A 21,661-nucleotide genomic window follows, 5' to 3' on the forward strand; every position below is an offset into this window, starting at 1 on the left:
TGGTGCATCCTCCACAAGCCACTGCTTGATCTGCATGCTCATGGATGATGCCTCTGAGCTGAATTAGTTTATCTGTGATTTGGTCAGGGTTTCATTTCCTTGCTACTGTTCCTGACAGCAGCAGCTCGTCAGGTTTCCGAAATGATCGCTGATGCCGCGTCCCTGTTGGCCCCTGCACACCAGGTACGGTTCGGTTGCCCGGGCTCGATCAGGACCAGCAAGGACACCTGCAGCCCCGCTTCCTCGTCGGCCGCCTTGCTCGAGTCGGTGCGATCCTGGGCGTTCCTTCCTGCTCCAACGCCCCCAGATCAAGCGGCATCAGGAACTGGCGTCCGCACCGCACTGTGTAGGTTTCTTAAATGCAATGACCCATAGAATTGGGGATTGGCATGAGCTCATAGAACAGGGAAGTGAAAAGGAGGGGCAAGCTGCTGCTGATGCAGATCGAAATGGGGTCGGCAGCGACCCTGGTACTACTGGTACTGTACATTCTGCGCATTATTCAGGAATGAACAAAAAGCAACCGTGTTGATCATTAGCCATCCAACTACCTAGCGCCCTTGATTTTTAACATCTCGATCGCCGTCGATGTGCACGCCTACAACTGATCCAAGAGTGGAACTTATGTCTAGGCATCTCACATCTGTAGGCATCACAATTAAAGTGGAAATTCACTGGTCCTGAAGTGTTGTTGCATCTGAATCAATGCACACCACAGAGTAGTATAACTGTATACAAATCCTAGATGATCGATCCATCTAGCATTGGAGCAGATCACTTCGGAATTGAACAGTTCAGCTTAACCCTAATGCACACAAGCCAAGCCAACACAATCCTACTGCATACCAACCTGATGACTTATATCCCTTGCCGTCCAAGAATGCCATGAAGCAGATGATCTACACGCGCATAGACCACCGTTGCTGATGCAGTCTGATCTTATCTTCGCATCAACAATAGCTAATAATTAGAGATATATTATTTCATCCTGACGGGGTATTCCTGGCAAACTGATGTTTTCTTTGCCGGTGCAATGAATGAACGAGGAGCAATAATGACTGGCGAAGTGTGTCAAACACAGAACTGAATTAAAAATGACGTTCATTCCATAGAAAATGCGTGCCCAAATCGCATCAGATCAGGTGCTCCCGTCAATGCTACAGGCGTCTTTGATCTGTTTCATAGTGATGATTCGGGTCGCCTCGTACATGCCCGTCGTGCTCGAGCTCCTCCGTCGTGATTTTCATACGTGGAAAGGCGACGACACCCGGGTGTTGGAAGGAATACCCACTTAGCAATGAACAAAAGCAACCAGTTAGTTGAACCCAATGCTTCAAAGAATCCTTTTTTCCACTTTGGTTTCTGCTCCTTTTCCACTTTGGTTTCTCCTTCGTCTTCTCCTTTTCTCCTTTCCTTTCCGTATCCAGTGACAATTTCAGTAACTTTACTCCACTGTAATGTCAGGGGATTTGCCAGAGGACGGATCTGCTGAACGTTCAACAGCCGCTTGGGGGATCAGAAATTGTGACGTTACGTCTCACCTGAATTATAGAAAAAAAAAGGTTTAAGCATAAGACAAGCACACTGAAATCTGAAGTGCTAACTCGGTCTTGTAAAAAATTGCTTACACACCACTCCTGACTCTTACCATATAGTACTATCTTTTCACCAAAGAAACCACCGTAACTGTTTGGTGAAAAATATGATCTTCTTTAGTGGTCTTTGTAAATTTGAAAGAAAAATATTGTGCTTTGCTTGCACTTTATTAATGATGTTACCCTACTCCATCCCCTGCTGGTTCCATACTTCTCTTTTAGCTTGGATGTACGACTGCGCAATGGTTCTTATTGGTAAATGGCCGACAATATCTTTTTGAAAAGCTTCGAAGAAAAGGAACAGATGTTATACCAGGTGATTTTCAGAGCAGCTAGCGCTTGTTAAAAACTAACAGGTCTAATCTTATTGGCTTTGTTGATTATATTAGTAAGCTCAACAAAGGCGAAAATCATCTTTCTTTAATCATGTGTCGCTGAAGAAATCATCTTCAAAGATCTCTTTTTGAACGCAATGTACGAGAAAATAAAAGGCGATCGGACACCATCGGTTGGCCGATCCGATCCGACTCATCAGATCAGAGTGCCTCTAGCTAGAGCTCACACGATTTGAACGCAAAAGGAGAGATAAAAAGGTGAGAGTGAGGCCTCCTACAGTCTACAGGAAAGCAAGTGCCGGGTGGCAGTGGGGTTACAGAGCCTTGAAGACAACTCCATGGGCCATGGAACCTACCCTAACGGCCTAACCCCCTAGCCTTTTCTCCGTTTCCTTTTACTGATCAAGGGCATTCTTCTTCGTCTTCCACGTCGGTGCTCGATCGCCAGAAGGCCCAGAACATCGATCGGTTTCTCTTTCTCACCAAAATTCTGATGGTTTTCTTTGTCTTTCAGTTAAGAAACTTTAGATGCAAAGATTACTGGTTCTTGTTCCATCATTCCAGTCCATGGGAAAGAAAAATATATGGATGAGGGACTTGACCTGCTGTGTCCGGCTCAAAGGTTATCTTTGTCACAGGCCAGTGGAATCTAGTTGCTAGCTGACCCATCTTTTCTTGAAGAAATGATGTGCACATGGCGCCAAATTCACACAGGGCTTCTGTTTGCCACTCCTCATACATTGCAGTGCGTATATCTGCCGATAATCAGAGGAAGAAGATGGATTCCTCAGTGTAAACTACAAGCCGTGCTGCCTCATCAGCCCCAATTTAGTTCCGTAGCGCGAGAAGAACAGTGGTCACCACCCTATCTGGTTTTTGTCCATGGCGGCGAGGGCCTAGATCGATGCTAATGGTAACCGACGAAGCGTGACTCCAAGCGCGCACGAGAGCCTCTTCACATGCACGGCGCGCAACCTGCAGTACGGAGGTCGGTGTCAGGCCAACGAGGCGGCGGCGGTCTCACCGCGGGCGAGAACGCGCCGGCGCGGCGAGGCCATTCTCGCACGGGCACGGGCAGCCTGGAGACGCGCCACCGTCTGTGTGCTGCACGTTGCGGAGATGCCAGCCAGAGCCACGTAGATCGAAGGATACTGAAGCGCTCGCGGCGGGAGTATCCTGATGTGCGCGTAGCGCCGCTCCACAGCCGGCGGACGGCGGCGGAAAGGCGGTGACCGCGGCCGCGACGGGGAACAGGGGGGTGGACCGGACGGCATCTCAGAATCTCAGATACCGACCGGGTGGATGGTATTTCATTTACCGTCCGCCCCGGAGGTCATGCAGGCCGTCGGATTGGGAACGAGCGGCCGGATCGGAAGCGGCGGAGGCACGCGAGAGCATCGGGTGGGCCGAAAGACGGCCAGCACGGCCCAGTTTACTGCCGAGGCCCAGGAAATGAGTAGCAGGTGGACTCCGTCGTCATCGCGCGCGCAAGTAACAGGGGCCAGCCGGGTCGTCAGGCCGCCGTGCGGGGAACTCGCGCCGCCGCCTGCCGGAAAGGGAGGAGATGATGGCCATGGAGGAGCTGTCCTTCAAGTCAGGCGCAGGAGGCGGCCAGATTACTAGAGCCTGTTGGGGCGACTGCGATCGCCGCCGCGCGCGAAACAGAGCTCCGCCGAGGGGTCAACGGTGAAGTCACCCCTCCGGTGAGCTACCGCCTAGGATTTTGTGCGCAATTGACGCACAATCTCACACTCAAGCTCACCAAACCACTTGCTTGGAGAATTCGCTCACACACACACAACGAATTTCACTCGGCGGGAGGTGGAAGATTAACAGTACTCGAGGACGAGTTTTGCGCACGAACGCATGGCGCCGGACACCGCTCTCCAATTCAACTCGCGAGGATCATCACTAGAGTACAACGGGGTTTTATAGCCCAAAGGACGCACCCACACCCCACCACCTAGCCTAGAACTCCAGCACGAGCCGCCAGCCTCGCCACGGCGCGGATGACGCGCTCTGCGCGCACCCACCGCGTGCTAGAGATGCTCCCGCCCAATGCGCCCGCTCCAACGGTCTTCAACGTCCGCGCGCCTAACGCGGATCGCCTCCCACGATCGCACCGACGATCGCTCCTACGTGATCGGCGCTCGATCACGCCGTTCCTGCGCGCGCACGCACACGCACACTTCGCGACGCCCGCGCGCCCACACACGCGACACGCCACGGACCGACGGCTCCACGCACTCACGCGATGCCGCACACAACACACGCACACGCCCAGCTGCGCACACGCGCGCTGGGTTTATTCCTAACAGAGCCGCTGACGAATGCCGATGCTTCAACCTTTGCCTGAGGAGAAGAGAGTAGCTCGGCGGCAGCCATGCCAGCGTGGCCTTGAGTCCTCGACAAACCACGATGACAACGAGGCTGAGGCAAGGGGGTTTGCAGCATCGATGGTGTGTGGAGGGAGCAGGCCTCGAGGAACGATGACACCTTCTTCTGCGCTGCGCCTTGATGGCACAGGATCGTGTAGTTTAGGCTGATACCATGAAAGTAGACAGAATTTGGGAGAAGCGGACAGACAAATTCTCCATTGATGCGGCCAATACATATACACAGGAGGGAGTGTACAAATATGGAAGGAGATAATCTCCTGTAATCTAGCCTAATCAACTCTAGCTAGCTGTCAGGCTACAAATCTCTTCCTGGAATGCAGTGCTTTTAAGGCCATAAATGGCTGAGATATTGCCATATATTCTAACAGAAATAATTCAGCTCCACGTGAATTTAAGCAAATTCCTACGCAACATAGAACTAGTAGAAACTAAACGGGTAGCAATTATTTTATATATGGAGGGAAACGTTATGAACTGAATTTGAAATATTATACACTACATGAGTTTTGAGCCTCTAGGGTGAACTCCCGAATATCATTTGATTTGGATCTCGAGCACATAATTGTCTTGCTGTCTTGTACTGCAGTGCCTTTGTCAAACATATTCACTGTGGATTGAAGAAGGAACAGTAATGGGGACGTGGGTTCCCGATCTTCCGTCAGGTTCTGGATAACTCTCGTTGTAGGCGGAGCGAGACACACCGATCCGGCTTCAGATCCTAAGACCCGAATCCAGCAATCTTAGCACCACAACTCCTCTGGTTATCAACCGTGTCACAACCCGGTTGACCTCGCCAAGAAGGCTAATCCCTGCAAGCGCAACGAAGAACACAAGCAAGAACTCGAAAGAACGCAGCTCAATTGAAGTGACTCTGCAGATGAAAGATTAATCTCAAGTTGGGGTCTCACAAACCGACACGGCGGCGAAACTGTTCTCGACAGAATAATCTAAGAAAAACCCCAGTAACCTAATGGCGGCTGCTGTGTATATAGAAGAGAGAGGCTAGGGGGCGGCCAAGGGGGTGGCCGGGCAACCCTAGGGAGTACAAGGCCTTCGGGCCCAAAAACTGGCGTCGCTGCATCCAGGCAGATTCTGGTCGTCATGTTGTTTCGACGATTCCCATCGACTCCGAGCTTATTTTGATATGGGATCAGTTGGGTTGGAAAGCTTATCTCCTTATCTTTCCAACGATATATACAACGCCCAAAACGGAGCCCGTATGTGGCCTGGGCGTCCGTTTTTGTGAGGTCTGCTCCTGCAGTCCGAACCGGACTCGCGAATAAATCGGACTTCAATGTGGATTGGGCTTTGAACTCTATCTTTGTTTGGGCCTTGGTCATATGCATATTGGTCATGTCCTCATCAAACAGCCTGCAAAAGTATATAAACTAAGAATGAAACAAGGGCCATGATTCAGTTGATTACACTAAAAACATCTCTGAGAAACAGATGTGGCTAATTTACTCCTTATCTCCAAGGACTCACATGGATGTATCGTGAAAGAAGGCAAAAATAAAATTGTCAAACAGGTCACGGTATGAAAAGGAGTCTCAAAGAATTTTACCTAATGGCATTCACCTAACAAGTTGTTGTCCACTAAATATTGCTCTATTATAGCATGAGTGGTGGACAATTTCAGCACATCAAGAGAGCTCTTACCTGAGACAATTACATGTTCATTCTCTATCACCTTGTCTTCTGTTTTAGATACATGCTGCAAAATATTAGGTCCAACAGAAGACAAAGCGATATCTTTAATTTGTACAAAATCAGATTTAGAGGAAGGCACTGTAACATCTGAAATAATCCATTCTTTTCTAAAAGGCTCGTTCTTTCTTCTCTCTGCTCGTTCAAGATCGGCTTCTAAAATTTCAGTTGCGGTCATAGATTTAAGTGTAATTTTTCTACCATTGTAGTTGAAAGAATATCTATTTGCAACATTTTTATGTACCACATTATTTATATTAATCCATGGTGTTCCTAGCAATAAATGACATACTTGCATGGGTACTATATCAAAATCAGCACTACTCTTGTAAAAACCAATGCTAAATTCAATATGTGCAAATTCAGTTACCTTAATCTTATCGTAAGAATTTACCCATTGCATGTAGTATGGATGTGGATGTGGCTTTGTGGTCAGACCAAACTTCTCGACCAGCTCTAAACTTGCAAGGTTGTTGCAAGTCTCACCATCAATGATGACTCGGCAACGTCGTTCCATCACGGCAAAGAAAGTCTGGAACAAATTGTTGAATTGATTTTGCTCTACTTTCTCCATTTGAGAACTCAGCACTCGTTGAGCAATCTCAGTGTTTCCTGACATTGTTAGTAAGTAGACAAGAGAAAACACAAAAGGTTATTCCTATCAACTACTATATGTGGATGTGGATGGTGGAAACACAATCTCGCACGTCTTACCAAGCTCTTACAAGTGTTCTTACCAATGCAAAGCAGTGGATGGTATAACCGGTGGCTGGTTCGTGATGTCTGTGAGGAAGTGGTACCAAGATTGCAATATCCTCTGGGTGTACTGATCTGAAGTAATATGTGGAGCTTCGAGAGGCTTTATTTAGTAGCAAGGATTAGCACAATTGAAAATCAGATAGCAAAAATTGAATAAATATCCAAAGTGCTTATCAATGTTGCTGGCCTAAACATGTTTCTAGAACTAGTTCAAGCAAATAAGCGACATATACCAAGCACAAAGGACACAAAAGGATGCAAGCACTTCTGATTTTTTTCTTCTTTTTTTTTGTGCGGCTCTTTTTTATGCACTTGCCTTTTTCTTTCTTTCTTTTTCTATTCAAAAGTGCCACAAGAGCAAGAGACAACTCCACACTATTACAAAATTATTGTCTGTAAATTACAGATTTGCTACACAAACTTATACAGGTTGTTTGACAACTTTAGAGACCTCAAACACGAAAACTTACAACACGAAAGTTGTAGATCCTCCTTTTCTCTTTCTTTGCAATATATGGAAAGTCTCTTTTGGATAAAGGAAGTAGAAGATATTGACCCCGAAATACAGACTACTCAGAAATTTCTGGGTCACCAACAGATTGACTTCCAAAACAGATTAGGCGCAGATAACTACGTTTTCTGGAATTCTCACAATTGATAAAGTTGTAGATAATTTCACAAGCTTTCTAGAAAGTACTAGAACACAAAAATCTGAGTTCGTATGCGAGAGATATCAACAAAATACCGAACTGGACAGAGACAAGTCCGAACCGGACGTGATGACGGGATGGAAAAGGACACGGTGACACGATGCAAAACTCAAACCAATCTAAGAACTCGATCTAAACCAGCAACAAGACCACGACTATGGACAAACTCAATGATGCGGACTCCGATATCAAAATATGCAATGGCTTAAAAGGGCTAATGGGATGGGAAAACAGCACGAACACAAAATTTTCTAGAGCTTTTTGGTGGACTGTGGGACAATGGCGAAATTGATGAAACTAAAGATAGATGTGAAACTTGACAGTAAACCTGAGTCTCTGAATACCAAAATAATGGGGACGTGGGTTCCCGATCTTCCGTCAGGTTCTGGATAACTCTCGTTGTAGGCGGAGCGAGACACACCGATCCGGCTTCAGATCCTAAGACCCGAATCCAGAAATTTTAGCACCACAACTCCTCTGGTTATCAACCGTGTCACAACCCGGTTGACCTCGCCAAGAAGGCTAATCCCTGCAAGCGCAACGAAGAACACAAGCAAGAACTCGAAAGAACGCAGCTCAATTGAAGTGACTCTGCAGATGAAAGATTAATCTCAAGTTGGGGTCGATCAGTGCCAAGGCATGGATGGTGTCATTGAACAGCTCGGCAAGGTTCTGGTGCAAGGTGCCGTTGCTATTCTCGTCAGCATTCCTTGTGAGGTTGAAATCGCCCGCCACGAGCCAGTTGCTATCAACATGGCTGGCAACTTCACTCCAATCCTCAAGGAAATGCTGAGAGTCATGGTGGTCGGCCGGAGCGTAAACATTCGTGACGGCGAAGGTAGCATCAGAGGCTCTACTCATGAAGAAAAGTGTTAGAGAGTGGCGCCTAGTAAAGAAGGAAGTCATGGCCAAGGCGCGATCATCCCATGCAGTGAGGATGCCACCCCGCGTCCCGGCCGCGTCAACGCAGTGGAAATTGGAGAGGTTTGGAGGGAGAAAAAATCTAGCTTTGGCAGGCGACACAGAGCGGAGCTTAGTTTCTTGGATGCAAGCAATAGTGATATTACGTGCACTGAGAGTGTCACGCACAATTTTGCACTTATCGTCATCACCCAGACCGCGCACATTCCAGGAGAGGAGGCCGTAAGTAGTAGTGCTAGCATTCATTGGACCCACAATCCACACCCGGATACAAATCGTGTTGTCCACGATAGGTGACAAGGACGCAGGTTACAAAGAGTAGCGTTAGAACAAGCAGCGCGACAGACAGACCCGAAGAGCCAGCATAGCCTGACAGCGACAAACCAGCACAACCTAAGAGCAGCAAGGTTCAGAGGGAGTACAACAACGGAAACAGGGGCGTGTAAATTGCAGCCAGCGTGCGTCCAAAGATAACAACGAGAAGTAGTGACGATTAGAGCGCTATTGCTAACAGATAACGGCAAAGCAATCCGCGCGAGGTCACCATGGAGTTCGATCATGTCTGACCGGCAAGCGCCCGGTCCAAAGTGCTCGCAGTTTCAGCTCCAATGGCGAGGACACGATCAAGAGCACGAGCTGTTTCAGCTCCCAGCCCAACAGCTTCAGCTAGCTTTTTCAAATCATCACTGCCAATTGGTTTTTTGGTTTTCTTCAGCAGATTCTTCTTGGCAACATGCAGCTGAACATTTTTGGAGCACAGAGCGAGATTATCCTTGAGAGCCCTTAGCTGAGTAGCCTTGCTTGCCATGGACTCGAACTTCCCTCTTCTTGATCGCTTATTTACGTGGTCAAACCACCGTGCTGAGCCCACTCTTGCGCGGCTTGATCGCGTTTTCTTTAATAATTCGATGAGCCTAGCCTTTCCCAACTCCTCCCTCTGCTCACTGCCAAAACCAACCTCCGATCATACCCCGCTCCTTCTGAATATTTCTACCACTATCCCAAAATCCAACGTTTTTCGCTTTGAAAATGCCTGGCTGAAACACCGTGACTTCCTCCCCACTGTGCTTCCTGCCTGGTCGGATGGTTTGTCCCAGGACGCGGCCGGCAGTTTAGCCCGATCGTTGAAAGCAGTCCGGTGCGCTGCAAAGGTATGGGCACGGGGTAAGCGCGCTCCTCCAGTTCTCATTCAAAATTGCAAGTTTGTGATCTACCTTTTTGACGTGCTCGAGGAAGAACGTTCTCTGTCTGCAGGGGAACGCACGCTGCGCCTCCAATGCCAAGACCGCCTGGCGCTTACATTGCGTGAGCGAGCCGCCTACTGGAAACAACGGGGCAAGCAACGTGCAGTCTGCGAAGGGGACGCAAATACACAGTTTTTCCACGCTCATGCAAGCCACCGCCTACGCCAGAACCAGATCCGGGCTCTTGAGATCGACGGTGTGATGGTGTCCGCCCACGATGCCAAGACGAGTGTTCTAACAAACCATCTTAAGCAGCTTCTCGGTGTGGAGCAACAAGCAGTCTGGTCCTTCGATCTTGACCTGCTGTACGCAACTAAAGCCCGTGTCAGTGCAAAGCCGCTGGTGGCGGAGTTTTCTGAGGTTGAAGCTCGAGCAGCAATCCGTGCAATGAACAAGAGCAGCTCACCCGGTCCGGATGGTTTTGGGCCAGGTTTCTACTGTGCAGCTTGGGCGATGGTTTCCAACTCAGTGATGGCCCTAGCGCATGCTTTCCATGGCGAAACAGCAGAGCTTGAGCGCCTCAACCGCTCATATGTGGTGATGCTCCCAAAACACAATGCAGCGGTGAAACCAGGTGATTACCGCCCAATCTGCCTCCAGAACTGCCCGTTGAAAATCATAGCTAAAATGCTCACCTCCCGCCTGCAAAATGAGATACCAAAGATCATTGATATGGACCAGACAGGGTTCATCAGAGGTCGCTCCATCTCAGAAAATTTCATATACGCCATGGAACTGGTGCAATGTTGCAACAAACGGAAGCTCGCGACACTTGTTCTAAAACTGGATTTTGCCAAGGCCTTCGACTCAGTAAATTGGGACAGCTTACACAAGATCATGGCAGTAAGAGGTTTCCCCCCGCTCTGGTGTCGCTGGATTGCCAGTTTCCTCACCACATCCAAGTCCGCGGTACTGGTCAATGGCACGCCTGGTCCCTGGTTCAGTTGCAAACGTGGGGTGCGGCAGGGTGATCCCCTCTCTCCGTACCTGTTCTTGATTATGGCTGACGTTCTCCAGCAGATGGTGAAGAGTTGCTCAGAGATCAAACACCCCGCTGATGACAACTTACCGTGTCCCGTCCTGCAATACGCGGACGACACACTGATTGTCCTTCAGCGGACACCGGTAGTGCGCGGAAGCTGAAAGAAATCCTTGACTCCTTCTCGGCGGCAACAGGGCTCAAGATCAATTACAACAAGAGCACCATTGTGCCTATGCACACCTCTGCTCGTCATGTGACAAGGCTGACCAACATACTGGAGTGCCAAGAAGGTTCCTTCCCTCAAACCTATCTTGGGCTGCCGCTTTCTTGTGACAAGCTGCGACTCAGTGCATTCACTCCGCTGATTTGCAAGTCTGATCGTTACCTGGCGGGATGGCAATGCACTCTCCTGAACCCAATGGGGCGTACAGTACTGGTAAACAGTGTCCTGGACAGCCAACTTATCTATGCCATGTCCTCCCTGCTACTACCCCAGGGTACACTGGATGCCTTGGACAAGAGACGTCGTGCATTCCTCTGGGCGGGGGACGACCACGTTTCTGGTGCACAATGCCTGGTTGCTTGGGAGCTGGCGTGTCAGCCAAAGGAATTGGGTGGTCTTGGGATCAAAGATCTTGCAGCCCAGAACAAGTGTCTGCTACTGAAACTTCTCCACCGCCTGCACAACCCCGGGGGATCGGCGTGGGCATGCTGGGTGCGCAGCAAAATCGATATGATATCGATGCATAGGGACATAGCCGGAGCGCACTGGCGCGACCTTGAGGAGCTGCTGCCTATGTACCGTGCAGTAACCGTGAGCAAAGTGGAGAACGGGGAGACAACCAGCTTCTGGCAGGATAAATGGCTGTCTCAGGGCCGACTCATGAATAAATTCCCGCTCCTATACAGCCATGCTACCACAACGGAGGCCTCGGTGGCTGAGGTGCACCGCAATGGGATCGAGCCTTTCCTGGCATCACGATTTTCTGCCGGTGCCAGGGAAGAACTGGCTGCAGTCAAGGCGATCCTCGAACACCTTGAGCTGACTGACGCCGACGACCAGCATTTCTCGCCGCTTTCAGAGATGAAGACCGAACTGAAAACAGGGCCTATCTACCGGCTAACCATGCTTGCGACCGGAGCACCAGAATGCACTTTTGCAGATTTTGTGTGGAAGAACAAGGCACCACCACGGGTACAGTTCTTTGGATGGCTACTGGTGCTGCAACGCCTCAACTGCCGTGCTAACCTGAAGCACAAGCACTGGAAGAAGCTTCATGCGAGCTATGCAAGAGTGGAGATGAGGACTGCGATCATCTCTTCCTGACATGTTCCTTTGCAGCTCAGGCTTGGAGCAAACTAGGCGTGGATACTCAAGGGTGCGCCGTGCAGGAAGTCTGGAAGGTGCCGCGCCCAGCAACAATCCCGGCCAAGCACTACGACAGCTTTCTTCTGCTAGTATGCTGGAACCTGTGGAAGCACCGCAACGAGGTGGTGTTCAACAGCCTCCCCCCTTCGCATGAGAGACTCTGGTGTGCCTGCAAAACTGATGCTCGAGAATGGAGCTATAGGTGGAAGTCAGCAGACTACGCAGTGAACGAAGCCTGGTGTTTTCTCTTTTCGAATATGTAATCCCTTTCCAGTTTTTTGGCCCCCTGTTTTTCCCTAAATTTGCTGAAGACCAAGTGTAAAACTTTTGGCTTGCAAAAAGCCCGTTAATCAAAATTCAGGTGGGGGATGCTCTCCCCCCCGGTGACCATCAAAAAAAAAATCTCAAGTTGGGGCCTCACAAACCGACACGGCGGTGAAATTGTTCTCGACAGAATAATCTAAGCAAAACCCCAGTAACCTAATGGCGGCTGCTGTGTATATAGAAGAGAGAGGCTAGGGGGCGGCCAAGGGGGTGGCCGGGCAACCCTAGGGAGTACAAGGCCTTCGGGCCCAAAAACTGGCGTCGCTGCATCCAGACAGATTCTGTTCTTCATGTTTTTTCGACGATTCCCATCGACTCCGAGCGTATTTTGATATGGGATCAGTTGGGTTGGAAAGCTTATCTCCTTATCTTTCCAACGATATATAGAACGCCCAAAACGGAGCCCGTATGTGGCCTGGGCGTCCATTTTCGTGAGGCCTGCTCCTGCAGTCCGAACCGGACTCGCGAATAAATCGGACTTCAATGTGGATTGGGCTTTGAACTCTATCTTCGCTTGGGCCTTGGTCATATGCATATTGGTCATGTCCTCATCAAACAGCCTGCTTCAGTTGATTACACTAAAAACATCTCTGAGAAACAGATGTGGCTAATTTACTCCTTATCTCCAAGGACTCACATGGATGTATCGTGAAAGAAGGCAAAAATAAAATTGTCAAACAGGTCACGGTATGAAAAGGAGTCTCAAAGAATTTTACCTAATGGCATTCACCTAACAAGTTGTTGTTAAGAAGTTCTTGATGTAGGCTTCTGCAAGCATGTTACCAAGCTTTACTTGTGACTCAGTGGTAAGATGCATGTTATCTTCGTTCAACGCAAGACCCATTGCATCAACAGTTACAACATTGGGCAGGTTAACGCTAAATTGAGCACTTCTCACTTTGTCAATGTTCCTTTTATCGCCGGATGCAAGAGCAACCTGTTGATATCATATACAATCTTTATTAAGATCAGTACCAGATACTGCACTTGATATCTAGGGTCATAAAGGGTGATTTCCTAAGATGAAGAGCTGAGAAAACAATTTCGAAATCAACCTCTGTACTTACTTAAACAATAAAGGCAACGTCAAGGTTATTTTTTTTAGATAATGGATAATAAAATCCGGCCTCTACATCCGAGGATGTACCCAGCCAAGTAATACAGAGTTCGAAAAAATAAACAGCAAGCCGATAGTCTTTAACATAGACAAGAGATCTAAAGCAAACGTAAAAAATGCTTCCACCCTCTATTGGTAATTTCTAAAGCAATCATCTCTAATTTCTTGCTCATCTCAACGAGGGTGTCCTTGGCCTGCTCATCACGCTGCAACTGGGCCCAGAAGCGTAGTCAATAAGCTCCCCTGAAAATAACCTGCATAATAGAATTAGATTTCATTCTTTTAAAAATTATGTCATTCCGGCATCTCCAGATAGCCCAGCATAAGGCAGCCAAACCAACCCAAATCAAGGGCTTAATTTTTTTGTGTTGATTATTAAGCCAAGTACCGAACATGTGGTCAATAGATCTAGGTTGGTCCAGGTTAGTAGCATAGAAAATAATCCTCCAAATCATTTTCGCAAAAGGACAGTCAAAAAAGAGGTGTTGTATTGTTTCATTCATGTTACAACACAAGCATTTCTCACTCCCTTTCCAGTTTTTCCTAGCAAGGTTGTCTTTTGTCAGAATGACACCCCTTTGCAGAAACCAGAGAAAGATTTTAATTTTTAGAGGTATTTTCCATTTCCAAATCCTCCTATGTCGGAAAGGTGGATTTGTATCTATAGCATCAAGATACATAGACCGGACTGAGAAAAGTCCAGAATTTATTAAAAGCCATTTAAAATAGTCCATACCATCCACCAAGACAACATTGGAGACCTGGGCTACAAGGTTTAGCCACTCCATTAAGTTATTGTCCACTAAAGACCTCCTGAAGGAAATATTAAGAGGTCTAGAGGACATAACTTTGGAAACAGTTACATGACGATCCCGTGCTATATTATATAAGCTCGGGTATCTATGTTTGAGGGGCTTATCACCGACCCAAGTATCGTCCCAGAATCTCGTATTGGTTCCATCTTTAATTATGAAACAACCTCTAGTGAGTACTTCCTCTTTAATATGCATGAGGCCTCTCCAAAAATGAGAATCTGTGGGTTTGGCTGATACCTGGGTTAGGGTCTTGGATCTCAAATATTTATTCCTTAGCAAGGATTGCCAGGTGCCATCTGTGTTCATAAGATTAACTATCCATTTGGCCAATAAACATTTGTTTTGTAGATATAAATCTAAGATGCCAAGACCACCTTGATCCTTAGGGCGACAAAGGATGTCCCACCTCGCAAGTCTATATTTGTGTTTATCAGTAGACCCTTGCCAGAAAAACCTTGATCTGAAGTGATCGAGATTTTTGAGAACTCCTTTTGGAATCTCAAAGAAGGACATCATAAACATTGGGAGACTGCTCAAGACAGAGTTGAGCAAAACAAGTCTTCCCCCATAGGATAGGTATTTAGCTTTCCAGCAAGAGAGCTTTTGTTCAAAGCGTTCTTCTACTTTTCTCCAATCAGAATTCAGGAGTTGTCTATGGTGCATTGGGATCCCTAAATATCTGAATGGATAAACCCCTGCATTACATCCAAAGAGTGTAGTATAATATTGTTCCATCTCTTTGGCTGTACCATAGCAAAAAATTTCACTCTTGTGAAAATTTATCTTAAGACCCGATAATTGCTCAAAATCGCAAAGTAAAAGTTTGAGATTTTTTGCTTGCTCCGGGTCATGGTCCAGAAAGATAATAGTGTCATCTGCATATTGTAATATTGATAGACCATCATCCACTAGATGGGGGATAACCCCTCTTATTTGTCCATCAGCTTTTGCTCTATCAATAAGGAGAGCTAGCATATCAGCGACGATGTTAAATAAGATAGGCGACATGGGATCCCCCTGCCTGAGTCCACGTCTTGTTTGGAAGAATGGCCCAACGTCATCATTGACTTTGATTCCGACACTTCCTCCTGTAACCATATTTTGAACCCAACGGCACCACTTCGGGGAGAAACCTTTCATTCGTAAAGTTTGCTGCAGGAAAGACCACTTAACCTTATCATATGCTTTTTCAAAGTCAATTTTGAAAATGACACTTCTTTTTTTGGTATGTAACTCATGGATAGTTTCATGTAGAATAACTACTCCCTCCATGATATTCCTCCCCGGCATAAAAGCCGTCTGAGTTGGACTCACGACTGACTTAGCTACTTTATTCAGTCTGTTAGTTCCCACTTTCGTGAAAATTTTGAAACTAACATTAAGGACACAAATCGGTCTATATTGCTGAATTGTAGTAGCATTTTGAGTTTTTGGAATTAAAGAAATAATTCCAAAGTTGAGACTAAAAAGATCTAGAGCCTCCTTATGGAATTCGTAAAAGAGAGGCAAAAGATCATCCTTAATCACTCCCCAAAAAACCTGATAGAATTCAGCAGGAAAGCCATCAGGACCTGGAGCTTTATTATGCTCCATTTGGAAGATTGCTTCCCTCACTTCAGATTCAGTGAAGTTAGCTACGAGGATATCATTTTCCTCTGGGGATACTTGTGGAATATCTAAAATTTGATCTTCCATCAGAGAGATCTCAGATTGTTCTGGTGATACAAAAAGACTTTTATAATAGTTTGTAATGTGTCTTTTGAGACGATCATCACCAACAACAACACCTTGATCATCTTCAAGTCTATAAATATGTTGTTTTCGATGTTTACCATTAGCCACTAAATGAAAGAACCTAGTGTTTGCATCACCCTCTAATAAGGATTTGACTTTGGCTCTCTCATACCATTTTAGTTCCTCTTCTCTCAAAAGAGTAACTAAACGCTCCTTTAGGTATTGCTTGAGATTGATCTCTTGATCAGATAGACAAACAATCTCTGCTTTTTTATCAAGATCATGTAAAAGAGCTAAAAGAGTCTTTTTCTCTTTCTTATAAGACCCAGCAGTACTTGCAGCCCAACCTCTGAGATACTGTCTGAGCCTACGAATTTTGGCTTGCCAACGTTCTAGAGGGTTGGACCCCGAGGTTTCAGATTGCCAAACATTTGCAACCAAGTCATAAAAACCATCCCTTATAAGCCAGCCCCTTTCAAATTTGAAGGGTCTATTCCTGATCTGGTGGGTAGAGGTACCAGTGCTAACCACAAGGGGAGTATGGTCGGAAATATTCCGATCTCTCGGTTCAACCAACATTCGGGGGAATTGATTTTCCCACTCCGTACTAACTAAAACTCTATCAAGTTTTTCGAAAGTTGGATTATCACCAGGTCCTGCCCAAGTAAACTGGCGGCCTGACATGACAATCTCTCTAAGATCAAGAGATTCAATAACAGCATTAAAGAGGGATGGCCATTTAGGGTCAAAATCCCCAGAACTTTTATCCTCTGGGTTTCGCATTATGTTAAAATCCCCACCAATAAGATAAGGAAGGTGTTCTTTAGAGCAAGTGTTAGCTAGCTCAGAGAGGAAAGCACTCTTGTTTTGAGGTTGTGCAGGTCCATATATTGAATATAGGACGAATTTGAAGTCATTTAATTTATATCTTAGGGTGAATTTCACATAGAAATCTCCTTCGTCAATGGCTCCAATGTCAAAAATGGTAAGATCGACCCCTAGTAAAATACCCCCTGATCTTCCATGAGGAGCCATAGCATGCCAAATAAAGTCACGCCCTCCACATAGATTTTTGAGAACATGATCAGGGAAAGAGTCACGACCAGTTTCAGAGAGAGCAATAAAATTAATCTGCTCCTCCTTAACTAATTCAGCCAAAAATCTGTGTTTAGCCAAGTCCGCAAGACCTCTGCTATTCCAGAAAACTCCTTTCATTTTATAACTATCTTTGAGGGAGTTTTTGGCTTTTTGGGAAGCTTGCCATGTTTTGCATTTTTGGCTTTATTATATTTTTTCTTACGATGGATAGGAGAGAGATCTATAATTTGATCATTCTCCGCCTCTAGCACGTTCTCATTTAAATTTCCACAAACGTGGTCGAGAACTGCTTCCAGTCGTTCTTCCCTTTCATCGTCGCTAGCAAAATTATTACCAACAGATTTTGGCTTCTTTAAATTAGTACCAAGGACCAATCTATCAACCTCTAAATTTTTAATAACAACTACATCAGAAGAAGCTATGTTGATGCCTATCCTACCAAGGTTTGAAATAATAACAGAATCTGGAAAGTTGGAGAAAGAGGTACCTGAAGATTCAAGGTTCTTTTTCAACGCCAATCGTTCTACCTTGTGTAGGGTGTGCTCATCCGCCTTTCCCACATTCCTGCTACTTCGGCGGAGTTTGGTAAACGCAGGAGCAGTGGCCTTCCCCATAGCTGCCACCTCATCCTCGGCTGCTGGCGGTGGCAATGGTCCAGTACCCCCGCCGATGGTCTGCTGCCCCTCCAACAGCAAGGCGTGCGTGGCCGGCCGCTCAGGCAGCCCCGCGGGTAGCGGACCAGCCCCGATGGACTGTTCCCCGAGCGTCCCTGGCTGCCCCATCAGCAGCGAGGGCAGCGGCGCAGCCCCGATCGGCTGCCCTACCATGGGCAGCGGTCCGCTGACCCCACCCAACCCCTCCTCAACCGAAAGTGATGGCGGTGTTGGAGGGTGAAGTGTGACATCTTCTTCAACATCTGCAACTGGCGACGCGGGGTAAGAGAGCAAAGGAAACCCCCCGTCAAACCCAAGAGAGGGGTTCAATTCCCCTCCCGCTTCGACAACTTCATCTGCAAACATGAAAGGATGAGGTTTGATGGGAGGTGTTATCATAGAATTATATGTTGCTAGCTCTTCCTCTGTCAAGGGTGAGTATCGTTTCCATTCTTCTCCACCCTCCTTCTCAACCATGACTTTAATACTTATTTCCTCAAAAAGCTGCTCACAAGCCAAGTCTATAGCTTCTTGAATTAAAGCCGCCTGTTTATGATAAGCCCCACTTTGAGAATGAGAAGGTAAAGTGCCATCCGAAGCAGAAGTAGATTTGCCCTTCTCAAAGTCCTGTGGTTTTGGAGCATCATCTGCTTCTTCCATCTCCCTGTCACCATCACCATCAAGGTCTTTTTCCTCATTGTCAAGGTTATTTACCAGTACAGAATCAAGTTTTTTTTTTCTTTACTGAAGGATGAAACAAAACTTGATGGCACACTACAAAATATGAGGAAAAATCATGTCTTGAGTCGAAATGATGAGGAAATTATTTATTCTAAAAAAATGTTTAAAGGTTACTAAAATTCAGAGATGAATATGGCACCATACAAGCTGCTTTGATCCTATACTGACTGATGTGCACAGTTTCGCTGCATTTTATCAATTCAATGTTTTGAGCGGCATTCTGTTAAGTGTCATCCTTTTAAGAGCAATTTTATAATTTTGCTAATAACTATTATGCGGTTGGGAACAGGTTCACTTGTTATTACTCCCTCAACTCACGAAGCCATTGGAAGAACCTCAAACCACGACATTGACTACTAATTCCTACTAAATTTCCAAACCATAGCAAAAAATACTTTATTGTGGAAAACAAAAGTTAGACAAACCTATATGTACTATTTTCAAAAGTTCAAGGTACACAAAGTATTTGACTGCTCGCAACCCAAAATGTTGGCTAGAGCTTTACAGTTATAGTTACAGAAAACCCCACAATTCAAACACCATGTGGTCAGGGTCACAGCAATGCGCACATTTCGTTATGTTGAACCATGGAGAATGTCTGCTCAGTTCTAAGCAACAATAACGATGACAAATGGTACAGAGTATAAAAACTTCAGCACTATGAGCACTTATCAGAAATTGTGGCAAACAACTAATCGCTCCTCAAGCCCTAAACCAGTCCCCCACTTTCCTCTACTTTATCAGCTACCAGCCTACCTCTTTGGTGCGAATTGTAAACTTATTTCTCTAGGGGGCGTGCGTGAGTGTGTGTGGGTGGGTGGCTGTGTGCGCTAAACCTTTGTTGGGGCTGTTGTATTGTTTTCATTCTCCTTAATATAATGACAGGTGACTCTCTAGCTGGTTTGAGAAAAGAAGCTCGCAGCCTAGCAAGAGTTAGTTGAAAGCATCTAGACGAAAGATGATAAAAGACTGTGAAAGTAAAATTGAGAACTTTTCCTCTTTTATGTCTTCCGTACCATGTCTGTCAATCAAACTGGGTTCAATCAGCACAATAATTTCTACCACAAATTTGAGAGGAATACAAGAAGTTCAATTTCATCCGAATTTGGCAAATGCAGAACAAATGAACCCAGGTAAACCAAACTGAAGTGGCAGTAGGAACTAAGGCCATCACCTGAATAAAAGGCAACTGCGGCATCCCAAGATCCGCTCTGACATTGGCGATGAGCCCCTCGATATTCCGGCGGTACGCCGCCGTTGCGGCGTCAGACTCCGCGTCGCTCTCCCCCTGGTACCACAGCACGGCCTCGATCTCGCCGTACCCGGCCGCGACGCGCGCCCGGCACACCATCTGCTCGTACAGGCGCTCCCCGCGAGCCCACTCCCGGATAGCCGTCCCGCCGACGGCGCACGGCACGAGCCCGATCCCGGTCCGGGCCCCCTCGCCGAGGGCGTCCTCCTGCAGGCACGGGAGCACAGCGCGGGCGAAGACCATCCCGGGCCCGACGCCGCAGGTCTTCGTGGTGTCGATGTCGGCGTGGAGCGGCTCCCGGGCCTCCTCCCAGTCCAGCGAGGCGGAGAGGCGCTGGATGGACGGGTCCGGCGTGCCCTCCGGCGGCACCACGCCGTCCCAGCGCCGATGATGCACGCCGCCGCGGCCGGCCATGTTGCTCTGGCCGGAGAGCACGAAGATACGCATGACTGGCTCGGCGACGCGGCTTGCAGAGCCTGTACCCTGGCCTTGTTTGGTTGGTGCTAGTAATCTAGCACCAATGAATAGTAAAAATTTTTAACCGCAAATTACGGTGTTAAACAATGTCAATTTATAAAACCAACTTCAGAACCCTGCGCTAGTGACTATAAAGAATCTAACGAGGCCTTTGACCACGCGATTAGAGGAAGATTACTGTAGCATCACTGTAGCAAATCATCGATTAATTACCGTCATTAGATTCTTCGCGAAAAGTTACACCCATCCCTAAAAAGGTTTTGCAAATAGACTTCATTTAGTGCTTCATGCATGCGAGATTCTTTTTTCGGGAATTGTGCGTGCTAGAATTCTAGCACACCCAAACAGGGCCCCTGTAGAGGAGGCCAAACATTCTGATAAGCGTAGCGGGAGCGAGCTACCACCCCCTACGATGGGCGGAGATGGATTCAGTGACTTGCCTTGGGTAAGTCACGGCGTGACTGGCGGCTGCCTGTCTACCGTCCAAAAATGATCCAACGGAGAGGATAGCTTTACATTTTTTTTAATCAAAGGAACACGGGATGGACACGGGATTCACCCAGCCCAAGCTGGCAGGTGGCGGGAGCAGAGCCCTCGCGCGCGGCGCGCGCACTGCCCCTTCTCCCGCGCTGCGCTGCCCTTGGCGCCATCCCGGAGCAGTGGTTAAGTTATTTGTTTAGGTTATTTGTTTCGTTTACTGTAATTAATTGAATAGAGTTGTCAATTAGTAGGAAATTCTCGTACACTTTATTCTTTGTGCAGAATTTGACAAAGCAATTATAAGTAATGTGAGGAGCAAGAAAATGTCAACCCAAATAAGTAGAAGTGGAGAATGGTTACAGCAACAAAGAAACAAATATGGAGCTTCAAGAGTACAATGTTCTAGTATTGTTAAGTTGGTGGATAGTATTTTGGACAGGTCTAATATAGTATTTTGTGGTCTAACTGTACAAGTGAAAATGACCTATACTTGTACTCATTGTTCACTGGTAGCACTTGTTGCTACAGACCAAGATCTGGTGCTGCAGTAGCACATTCTGTTATACGAATGATTTAAAAATGCTATATATTGGTTTAAATGTAATATCAGGTACTCCTATTTGAAATTTTGTATTGAAGTACTGGATCTATTGGAGCAGCATGTTTGAAGTCCCTGCTATTATTTTCTGAATGTGTGAATGAGCTTATGCTGTCTGAATATATGAGTCATAGCTTTGGAACATTTGCAGCCATGGATTGTGTTTGGACGGTGGATATAGGGGCAAGTTACGTTGTGACTTGCTCAAGGTAAGTCATTCAAACTGGATCTGTGCGTTCTGTCGGGGTGGTAGATCCCGCTGTGCTTATAAAATCCGCGTTGAGGAGAGGAGACAGGAAAAGTGAAAAGTGCCGATGATGTAGATGGCGGTTGCGAGTTGGCGTTGGCTTG

The 21,661-nt window shown here is 46.9% G+C and overlaps 2 protein-coding genes across 3 annotated transcripts; both read right to left on the reverse strand.

Moving 5' to 3' along the window:
• Positions 1–4,496: 4,496 nt before the first annotated feature.
• LOC120691311 (probable carbohydrate esterase At4g34215) lies at positions 4,497–20,235 on the reverse strand. 2 transcript variants are annotated; one of them, XM_039974352.1, is made up of 3 exons: positions 19,678–20,235; positions 13,061–13,282; positions 4,497–4,958 (listed from the first exon to the last, which is right to left on the reverse strand). In XM_039974352.1, the coding sequence occupies exons 1-2, from the start codon at positions 20,200–20,202 to the stop codon at positions 13,076–13,078; spliced, it is 732 nt and encodes a 243-aa protein (XP_039830286.1). In that variant the 5' UTR covers positions 20,203–20,235; the 3' UTR covers positions 4,497–4,958; positions 13,061–13,075. The 2 variants fall into 2 exon arrangements, with proteins under 2 accessions (XP_039830286.1, XP_039830287.1); XM_039974353.1 differs by lacking the exon at positions 4,497–4,958 and adding an exon at positions 12,852–12,905 and having other exon boundaries at positions 13,062–13,282.
• Positions 13,421–18,072, reverse strand: LOC120691312. The gene is made up of 2 exons (XM_039974355.1): positions 17,597–18,072; positions 13,421–13,716 (listed from the first exon to the last, which is right to left on the reverse strand). Exons 1-2 carry the CDS (start codon positions 17,934–17,936, stop codon positions 13,664–13,666), a joined length of 393 nt encoding a protein of 130 aa, XP_039830289.1. The 5' UTR covers positions 17,937–18,072; the 3' UTR covers positions 13,421–13,663.
• Positions 20,236–21,661: the final 1,426 nt, after the last annotated feature.

This window comes from Panicum virgatum, chromosome 9N (genome assembly GCF_016808335.1).
Source record: "Panicum virgatum strain AP13 chromosome 9N, P.virgatum_v5, whole genome shotgun sequence".
Lineage (NCBI taxonomy): Eukaryota > Viridiplantae > Streptophyta > Magnoliopsida > Poales > Poaceae > Panicum > Panicum virgatum.